General features: G+C 45.5%; 1 protein-coding gene across 1 annotated transcript; it reads left to right on the top strand.

Annotated features, from left to right (window-relative positions):
• The first annotated feature begins 8,027 nt into the window (after positions 1 to 8,027).
• On the top strand, positions 8,028 to 10,729 carry LOC144753468 (zinc finger BED domain-containing protein 6-like). The gene is made up of 2 exons (XM_078641146.1): positions 8,028 to 10,385; positions 10,662 to 10,729. The coding sequence occupies exon 1, from the start codon at positions 8,036 to 8,038 to the stop codon at positions 10,055 to 10,057; it is 2,022 nt and encodes a 673-aa protein (XP_078497272.1). The 5' UTR covers positions 8,028 to 8,035; the 3' UTR covers positions 10,058 to 10,385; positions 10,662 to 10,729.
• The last annotated feature ends 394 nt before the right edge of the window (positions 10,730 to 11,123 follow it).

The following is an 11,123-nucleotide window of genomic DNA, read 5'->3' as shown; positions in this document are numbered from 1 at the left end:
CTGAGTAGAGTGGTGGTTCCTTCCTGGCCTGGGTGCCAACCTCAGCCAACCAGGAATCCCATTTCTGACACTCATTCATCGTGTTGCTCTTTGTTTCACTTTTGTGTATGGGTCAGCCAGCCTATATTTTGTGCTTCCTGAAGTGTGTTTTGCATCTGTAACACCTCACAAGGACAGGTTCCCTACACAGTTCAAGAATAGAAAGGCTAGCCAGAGTAGGGAATACAATAGTGTTGCACATAGACCCTAGGAGCCATATTTACATGCACATATGACTGTACTCATGATGTCTGCCTTGGTGTGCTGCAATAGCTCCTACTGTTACCATGCATGATGCTAGGGACTAGACATGCGTTCCATGGTCCCAGGCTGACTCCTTTGACAATTTGCTGCCCCATCTGTATATGCTGCATCACCCATCATGAAGTTCCAGACACATGACAGATTTACAACCAGCCAGATTGACCACCTGGACACTCCCCTCTGTCACACAGACCTGCGAAGTGGTGCCACCGAATCCTGGTGAAGTTAAAGAATGGGTGCTCTATGTGTGCGGTCCAGCATCAAACAGACCTCTACTGTCAAACAAACATATTAGGCCAGTTGAGTGGGTCACAATCTGCGCATTGCCCCTGTTGCATGGCACATTACAACACTTGCATCAATCAGAAGCTGCGCATAGAAGCCAATGTATGGAAATGACTGCAGAAGTGCCACTTGGCCACAACACAAATGTAAGAAACAGGAGGTATACACCCAGGAAATAACACAATAGGTGTGGCAGGTTCCAAACTAGGAAGTGTAAAAGTTAGTTTCAATTGCTCTTACCGTCTGTTAATTTGTGCTTGGTGTTGAAAGTATTTTTGATAGTAGCTGCTGGATTGTATTGAATTTTGGTCTTGTTGGTGTTTGCTCTGTTTCTGTCTTGTACTAATTGTATTTATTGTGTATTATATTTGTTAATTGTATTGTTATTGTCATTGTTTTGTCGGGTGTTCATCCATTTAGGGGTTTACTATTTTAGGGTGAGTGATAGGTTAACAGGTGTTTGTTTTGGGTCTAGCGTGTCTAGAGTGGGTTGGCCATTCCTGGGAAGGATGGGGCAAAAAACCTTTCCATGGGAGAGTTTAGGGGACTGCTATGACTGCTGGCCCATTATGTACCCAGCATGATGGCGTCAGGGGGTAGGGTAAGCCAGGGCTACCCCACCAACAAACTTAAAGAGTGCTGGGTGAAGGTGTGGTGTCGCATATCAAGGGTGAATGGTGTTGATCACACCGTCTACCAGCTCAAGCACTGAGAGGCGGATCTCCAACACCACCTTGGATTGGTTGTTGGTAGCCCGTAGGTATGTAGGTATGTACTATCTGCATGTAGTTGTGTCCCTGTCACTTTAAAAATATATATTTTTATACAGAAGGGGCAGATCATTTAAGGGGTAGGATAAAAATGTGCAGTGTACATCTGTCCAATTACTATACCCCGCCCAGGGGACTACTTAAGGTGTTATGGTTTTTAAAATAAATTCACATGCATGTATTTGTAAACATGAACTGCTTTAAAAAAATACCTGCATGGGTGACATGTAAGGAGGATAGTAATGATCAATCTTCCATAATGTTAACCTTCTTATGTGTACTGCATTGTTCCGCACACATAGAGAGTTTAACGTGCCCCTGCCACTTTTATTTGTTCTGGAACATGGCTCTTTCATGATTGAAATGGGATATCATCTTCAAAGGCATGAACACTTGCACCAAGTTGCAAGGTAGCATGCTTTATGGCTACTCAGCCCTATGTTCACCAGTGACATTAATTGTCAGATATTGACCTTACAATGTTGCATACAGTGTATACATGTCCTTTTCAATCTCAGCTCTACATTGCCCTGCCTCGGGCCAATGGTTTTCCTCCTTGTGTCATGGAACAAGCTGGCCTGAAATGATGATACCCATCAATACACAAAACATCACATGCCTGAGGCATCCTTCAGGCATGTGATGTGAGATATCTCTGAGCGTCAACGTCCTGTGCCATGTAAGGTGACTAGCTGCATCTCATATATACAGACAATGTTTACATATGTGTGTCCAATATGTTGAATATACCAGATCACTGGGATGTCATAGTACTGTTTATGACATGTAGACCGTGTGTATTTTCAATATTCACAAAGCAATGTTCAAAAATTGTCTTCTAGGTGGACTTGTACCATATACCAGGGACGAATTTTAGACCGTCAGGGATCCCAATGCTACCAGTATGTGTAATAAGTACATGGTTGTAGCTTTGTACGGTTTGAGTGTGATCTATGATAGTTGTAACATTATGATGTTTATAGGGTGTATCAATGACCTGTAACCAAGTTACACTCAGTATACAAACTCAACTGAACTTTCACACAGTATAATGTAAAATGGACACGTAGTATGTCAATGTTCATGTTGGGGCCATATATGCAGGCACACATGAATCATGCATCTTTACCTGCTGTGGTGATGTTTGCTCACCTACAGTTTGTATGTTTATGGCACTTGTACAATCATCTGGCACTAAATCTACAGATGGTCCAAAGTTATATTGTTTTACACCCAACACAAAGCACAAATCATGGTTCACCAAATGTTGCAGCAAAGTGGAATGAGCTAGACATAGCTTGCCTGGACACTGTGTCCATATTTGAGCATCACCCAGACAGTGTTACCAATATTCAACATTACAGTCTCATGTAATCAGAATTATAGTATTTGTGCGACCAAATGCAACATATACTGTTATTGTTTTGCATCATACTAGGCTCATATGTGCTGCATACGTTTAACATTGCCTGACACATGCAGTGTGAAAGACTATAGGCATGATCAGACACTCATGCTGATCAACCACTGAAATGTTTTGTGACCCATACCGTTCCAGTAGCTATGTGTGAATTCAAATGTTGAACTGGGAAAAAACGTTTGTGACTGTGCCAGCAGGACAGCTATCACAAACCAACAATTCTTCTTATGATAGATGCCAAAGATGTTGTTGTGATAGGGCAAAGTTATTCCTAATCATTAATTTGAGTCAACACAGAGGATATATGGTACCTCAACATGTGTTGCTGTAAGGGTATTTGTACACTGTCAGTAGAAATGATTTATTTTTCCCCCTCCCCATTGCAGTCCTTTACCTGTGGTATGGCTACTGTAACGCAGACTCAGTGGTAATTGAGCATCCCTCAGAATAGTCCATATCATGCATACGTGAGTTGGGGTAAAAGAGGAACGATTACACAGATGCCATGGCTCGCGTGCCCTACAGTGGGCCCAAGATTACTGTATTACCACTAACAGTGGCACAGGGGCTTCTGTGCCCTGGGGGGGGGGAGCTTCAACGATTGTATATAATTTATTAGGAGTGCTGGTCTACTGCACCGTATATGCTTCTGGTGTTATTAGGCGATTTATGTACCACTGGTGATATCGAATGATTTAGGTATTGTTGCCCTTACCTAACTACTGCATTATCCACCAGAAATATGCTGTCATTTTATGGCTTGTGATCACGGGATAACCAGTGTAATTTCAGGACCTGAGTAATGTGGACAGTGATGGTATAGGATGTCTTATGACATGTGCAACTTATAAGTATTTACCTAGTGCACTACCTGTCATGTTTATGACGATTGCCTTATGGCAAAGGGATTTGTGGTCTATGTGATATTATGACAAATGCCTAATGGCCAAATAATTCATGTGATTGTGGTCTATGTATTGTATATACAATATACAAGATATTTTTATATAACCTTGTGTGGAGTCTCTTTTGGTTGTACTTTGTGTGTCACTGTTGTGTGTGTGTGTTACAGAAATGCATCACACATTGCCTCTGGGATAAGCCTGACTGCTCTGCCAAGCTACTAAGGGGAGAAGCAGGGGTAATCTTTGGTGTGAAACTCCCTTGCCTGGCTTAGGTGCATACCCTAGCAAACCAGAAACCCAATTTCTAACAGGGTTACACAGATGCCATTGGAGGATGTAAGGATGTAGGCATGCAACTCTTTTTAATCATTATGTTGGATAGATCATCACCAAACTACCTGTCTGATGCACATTGTGAGTGTACATGTTCACATGGCAGGGTACGGACATATGGCTTGTCAGGTTGAGACAGAATGTCAGGTATCCTACCTCAGTGCAAACAGATGTTTTGGAGTACATTGGGCACATGTCACCAGCCTGCACATGAAAATATAATTAAATGCAAACTTGTGGCCTCATATACCTTATGTACCATTTCTGGGAGGCATTCATTTAACACCAGGGAGTTGGTAATTTTGATTCAATGTGGAAAGGACCACATGCAGGAATGCACGGTGTCAGCATCATACAACCCATTACATTGCTCACCTACTGGTGGTGTTAATTCTACTGCCTGGTACCAATGCTGTCACTCTTGACTCATGATGCAATGATCCCTCTAACATACACTACAAAGTATTTGTACAGATGAGACACTAAAACAGCCTGGCTGAAATGTGTTTACAGACAGTAGAATATGTTAAGGTCTCCAAAGTATTGCTAAAACTGTATACCAGAAGCTATATGTTAGGTTTCCTGGTCTTTACCGTGGTCTATATTGCTGAAGTGTGCAACAGTTATGTTTTACGGGAGGTAGCAACTAAGCATGGGCGTAAAATCCGTTACGCTCGCGGATTTTTCGTATTTTCGGAGAATCCGCAATCCGCGAACTCTCGCGGATGCGGCGAGAATACGCAAAATCCGCGCGAAGCGGATTTTTTGTTTGTGTTCGCACTGCTCGCGCTGCTCGCGGTCCGCGGCGCGGGCAGGAACAATCTCGCACTAGCGAAAGTACAAAAATTACTTAGTAAAGGAAGTGGCCCAGTCTCCAACTTCCTGTTCCTGTCCAGCAAGCTCCTCCCATAGGGGTGGGGTGAAGGAAGTGCCCCAGTCTCCAACTTCCTGTTCCTGTCCAGCAAGCTCCTCCATTTCCTGGCCACTTTTCGATCATTCTTGACTGGGAAGGATTACTTTTTGTGGTTGCTGCTGGATATTTGGATTTGAGGCTTTTTGGATTACTTTTGGATTCGAATTTTGATTTCACAAAGAAGTAAGTTGATGTTGTTTGTTTGTGGTGATTTTTGTGTGTGTTGTTTTTTTTCGACTTTTTTGGGGGGAAAATCTGCAAGTTCGCGAGCTGAGGATGTTTTTGCTTGTGTTCGCACTGCTCGTGTCCCGCGCAGCAACAATCTCGCACTCGCGAAATTGTAAAAATTACAATTCTGCTGCACATGAATTGAAAACCACCAGGCTTATTTATGGGTGCATGGATGATACAACTGTTTTGTTGAAATTATTTTTGTTAACATGATTCTGGCCAGGGCATGGATGACATTGGATTGTGCTGATTTTTGTGTGTTTTAGGACTTTTTGGGGTGGTGTTGGGGGCTTGCTATGGGGGTGGGGGCCATTTTATTGTCTGGTCCCGTGTGGGTGGGGGTCTAGGGGCCATTTGTAAGTTGTGTGCTTTGTGCCATAGGCCTGCACCCACTGTGCTCTGATGTCATCCATTATGCCCAGGGGGGCCCAGAATCGGTCTGTTCGCGGATTTTGTGGGTTTTTGCCACGTTCGCGCCGTGAAGCAACAATCTCGCACTCGCGAAATTGTAAAAAATGCAATTTTGCACCGGAAAACCACCAGCAGGCAGCATAAGCCTTCTGAAAATGGATGGATGGCATTGGATTGTGGTGATTTGATTTGTGTTGTGTGTTTTCACTTTTTGGAGTAGGGGTTGGGTGCTGGCTATGTTGGTGGTGGCCATTTTGAGGCATGGTCCTGGCCATGTGGATGGGGGGGTCAAGCGGCCATTTTGAAGGCAGGCAGTGAGCTTTGAGACATAGGCCTACACCCATTGTGCCTTGCTTTCACCCATTGTGCCCAGGCGGAGTCAGGGGTACATGAAAGCACAACCCTCTGTGTGTGTGCTCTCTTGGATCAATGTTAAATTCCTGTTTCCCAAAAATTTAGCAAATCCTAATTTTGAAAATTCCATATTGTGTGGTGTGCATGTGTGTATTCATAAATGCCTACTTGCTAACTGTTTATTCAAGCGCTACATATGCAACATTTATATTTACTGATGTTCCTCTGTCTTCGTTTGCGTTTAGGTGCACAAAACTACGCATCATCATCGTTGAGCATCAGTGCCAGGAAGAAGTGCTGCTGCGGCCTGTTGTTCCCACATCTGAAGAAGATGGCTCCAAAAAGAGGTGCCCGTAGGTCCTCTTCCAAGAAAGATGTCTCTACTAAGGAGAAGAAGAAGCAAGTGGCACCACTTACCAAGGCGACTGGTTGCTCAACCAAGACATTTTTTGGGCAACAACAACCAAAAAAACAAAGGCCCACCATGAGTGCTGCACAGGTAGCCTGTTTAGTTGTTGAATCACCAACGACCAGTGATGTTGGATCATCGCAAGAAAGTAGCAGCACGCCATCAACACAGGTTTTAACTCATCTCACAAGTACTATTCAACAACCAAAGCCGCAACAACAACTGCATGGGCTACTAGTACAAGCAGAAGTACATGCGCAAGGAGCTGTCCGAGAAGGAGCTGTCCGAGAAGGAGCTGTCCGAGAAGGAGCTGTCCGAGAAGGAGCTGTCCGAGAAGGAGCTGTCCGAGAAGGAGAAGGCCGAGAAGGAGCTGTCCGAGAAGGAGAAGGCCGAGAAGGAGAAGGCCGAGAAGGAGAAGGCCGAGAAGGAGAAGGCCGAGAAGGAGCTGTCCGAGAAGGAGAAGGCCGAGAAGGAGAAGGCCGAGAAGGAGAAGGCCGAGAAGGAGAAGGCCGAGAAGGAGAAGGCCGAGAAGGAGCTGTCCGAGAAGGAGAAGGCCGAGAAGGAGAAGGCCGAGAAGGAGAAGGCCGAGAAGGAGAGGTCCATGGATACTTGCAAGTAGAGGTCAGTGAAGATGGCCATGGAGCGGTGCAAGTGCCCACAATGGTTGTTCTTCCAGAAGTAGGGGCACAGGAGGAAATTGACTTTGGAGCCGGGGTATCATGTCAGGAAGACAAAGCCACTCCTCCTGATGATTCATTTTCTCCCAGCTCCCCAGCAAGGAAAAGATCAAGGAGGGTGTGTAGAAGTTCCTCTTCAAGCCCCGCTCCATCAGATGATCTGGATCTAGATTGGCAACCATCGCCGACGTCTGAGAGGGAGGCACACCATGAGCTGCGAAAGGTATCAAATGTTAAAAGGAAGGGCCCCGGAAAGCTCATACTTATGGATCCGAACGTCGGACTTGATGAAGTGGTGCATTCTGATGTTGTTGAAGAGGATGACAGCAATGACCTAGTCATCACACATGTCAGTCCAGCCACACCGGCCATGCAGCAGACAGACATTTACACCCTATCCCGACGTCATGCTGAGCGTGACCCTGGCGACGTGCCACTGGTAGCACCACCAACGCAGTCAAGTAGTACCACAAGTTCAACAAAACCTACAGCTCCCATATTTTCTCCCCGGAGGGGGACTCCATCCAGCTCGACTCCCTCAAGTAAGGTTGCTGCAATAATTGCACAACCCAGTAGATGTCTGCAAGGCTCATCCACCACTGCTTCATCTGGCATTGGCAGCAGTATCACCTCGTGCGGCAAAACCAGAAGTTTCCAGTCCCCAGTTTGGAACTTTTTTAGTGTCCATGAAAAATATGATAACATAGCCGTTTGTTGCATTTGTAAGACTAGCGTTAGCCGTGGTAAGACTGGTACCAACTATGGAACCGGAGGCCAGATAGGTCATCTTGAAAGAAAACACGCTGTCGAATGGTTTCCGCACCTAGCAAACGTCAAGGGAAAGCGATCCCAAAGGGCAAGTGGCCAAAATATACCCATAGTAGGTGTTTCATCTGAAGATGATGGGGAGGTAGAAGAAGCGTCAGACATGTGTCCGGTTGCACCCAGTACCCCTTGCAGCACCACACCCTCCGTAACACATAGCAGGCACACTGAGAGTCTGGGAGACACACCAATGTGGAAAATGTCAACACTGATCAGAAGTGGGTCGAAGAAGGCATCAGCATCATCCCGTAAATTTGTCCAGCGCACCATTTCAGCCATGTTCTCCTCAGATGCGCAATTTCAACGCAACCACCCAACTGTACGCCTCTATAACACTAAGCTGGCAAAAATGCTAGCGGTGGACCTTCTCCCTTTTTCGTTTGTCGAAGGTGTGGGTTTCCTTGAACTCGTGGCAACATTGGCCCCTAAATGGAAGGTTCCTAGCCGGTACTATTTTGCCAGGGTTGCTGTTCCAGCACTACACAAAGAGGTGCTTGAGTTGGTGGGGGCAGCTTTGCAGAAGAGTGCTGTTCACACTATACACCTGACAACAGACATGTGGACCAGTTGCGCAGCCACTGATTACATGTGCATCACTGCACACTGGGTCTCTTTTTCAGGGGTTATTAAACAGATAAATGCAGGTGGTGACTTGGTCGAGATTTTTAAGGGTGCTCGTAAACATGCAACATTAGCCATGTTTGGCATGGAGAAAAGTCATACTGCAGTCAACATTTTGGCTGACTTTAACAAAAAGGTCTTGCAATGGCTGCGCCCAAGACATTGCAAGGTTGGTTATGTTTCTACAGATAATGGCAGCAATGTAGTTAGGGCCATGGCGGACGGTTTCTATTTCAGAGTGCCGTGTTTGGCGCACTGTATCAACCTTGTTGTGCAAAATTTTTTGAAAAAAGAACTTGCAGTCGACAAAACACTGACCATCTGCAGAAGAATATGCACACATTTCAACCATTCTTTTAAGGCCCGGAAGGAGCTGAGGCGCAAGCAAAATGAACGTAGAATGCCAGTGAAAGCACTTATCCAGGAGGTGGCAACACGTTGGAACTCAACCTTCTACATGCTTGAGCGTCTGCATGAGCTGTTTCCAGTAGTCAATGAGTATTTCTACAACCTGGGTGGTGATACGACAGGAATGATACTAGCGGTGGAGCAATGGCAGCTAGTTAAAAGCCTGACAGACATGCTTCGGCCTTTTGAGGTCTTCACGCGTGACGTGAGCAGGGAGGACTGTTCTTTGAGCAAAGCTATCCCACTGTTGCTGAAGCTCGAGCACCAAGTCAAGGTGGTGTCTTCACAATTAAAGGACGTTGGAAAGAACGAAGCACATGAGTTGGCGCAGAGATTATTACAACGCCTAGTTAGCAATGAACGGCTTGTAAATATCAAGAAACAACAGCACTACATTTGTGCTACTATTCTGGATCCACGTTACAAAAAGCCATTGTTTGGCAAAGTAATAATTCCTTTTGAAACATCGGATGTTACAGAGTACAAAGGTTGGCTAGCTCAGTCAGCCATTCGTTTTGAAATAGAACGGAAGGAAACTGTAGGAGAAGACAGTACTACTAGTGAATCAGCAGGCGATCAGGCGTCCCAAAAAAGCACTTCACCATCTGTGCCTGTGGCAGAAGTGAGTGATTTTTCCTCTGAGCCGTTAACCACACCAGCAACCGTATCATCTCCACCAGGCGCATGCGATATGTCTGAAGCGAGTTGGCTAACTCAGCTAGGGTTTCCTGGTCCTAGAAAGGACACAGAAGTGCAAAGTACAGGAATCCGGGAGGACATTCTTTCAATGGTGCAGGCCTATCTGGATGACTCAACAGAGGTCAATATTACTGAGGACCCATTGGCGTATTGGCATGGGAAAAGAAAAATATGGCGAGAGCTCACCAACCTGGCTATCAATTACTTGTCTTGCCCACTCGCAAGCGTGTCTTCAGAACGTGTTTTTAGTTCTGCTGGTGGCATTGTGACTTCCAAAAGGTCCCGCCTCTTGCCCGCAAATGTGGAGCGGCTCACCTTGATAAAGATGAACCAGCACTTCATACCACCAGATTACAGAGTACGAGAATGCACGCAGGAAGAAGAGGACACCGCCCTACCCGAGGAAAGTTCTCCTCAGTTACCAGAAGTAACCCCGACTGATGAGTTAGCAGAGTATGAGGACGAGTTCTGCTTCCCTGACAGCGAGTTCTGAAAATGACTCAATCATTCATTAATTGTAAATAGTCCTCCTTATTCACTTTTATTCCTGTGTGTCTGCCTTTCTTTAGCAAGTGCTTCATCACATTCCCAACAAAACTGTAATCAACCAATAAAACAACAAGCCCATCAACAGAACTATCTTGATTTTGATGCCGCAGCATTCCTCAGGTTCACAACAGTTAGTTGACAAGAACTCAGTCCTGGTCGTCTATCCTGAGTCCTCCTCCTCCAGACTCACCCTATCCATTACCCATAATGCTGATGCCTGGATTCTGCACAATGAAGAAATGAAGGAGCCAGCCCTCAAACACAAATTACAGGTAAGATAAGCTTTTGTATGGGAGGTAGTATAATGGAGTATTCGGAGAGGCGAGAGAGTGACAGTGGTACTAGCAGCAAAGTCCTAGGGCTCTTGAATTAACAAACTCTGTGACAGGCATTTACTTAGGAAAACATTTGGCCTATTGCACGTGAACGTGTAGGCGTCATATTGCTCGCTTGCCTGTCTCAGGGGTGCTGTCTCTGGGGCTTCTAGGTTTTAGGGTTGTGTCAGCACCGCTACCACATTTCTAATGTTGATTGTTTTTGTTTTGCAGAAAATCCACGCCGGGAAACTCCAGTTGTGGCCCTGCTGCAGAACGCGTTAGGACTCTGTGAATTCCAGGTGGAGCCAGCCCTCAAACACAAATTACAGGTAAGATAAGCTTTTGTATGGGAGGTAGTATAATGGAGTATTCGGAGAGGCGAGAGAGTGACAGTGGTACTAGCAGCAAAGTCCTAGGGCTCTTGAATTAACAAACTCTGTGACAGGCATTTACTTAGGAAAACATTTGGCCTATTGCACGTGAACGTGTAGGCGTCATATTGCTCGCTTGCCTGTCTCAGGGGTGCTGTCTCTGGGGCTTCTAGGTTTTAGGGTTGTGTCAGCACCGCTACCACATTTCTAATGTTGATTGTTTTTGTTTTGCAGAAAATCCACGCCGGGAAACTCCAGTTGTGGCCCTGCTGCAGAACGCGTTAGGACTCTGTGAATTCCAGGTGGAGCCAGCCCTCAAACA

Source organism: Lissotriton helveticus, chromosome 5_1 (assembly GCF_964261635.1).
Source record: "Lissotriton helveticus chromosome 5_1, aLisHel1.1, whole genome shotgun sequence".
NCBI classification, from domain to species: domain Eukaryota; kingdom Metazoa; phylum Chordata; class Amphibia; order Caudata; family Salamandridae; genus Lissotriton; species Lissotriton helveticus.
The sequence above is the reverse complement of the archived record's forward strand: the minus strand, read 5'-3'. Positions and strand labels throughout refer to the sequence as shown.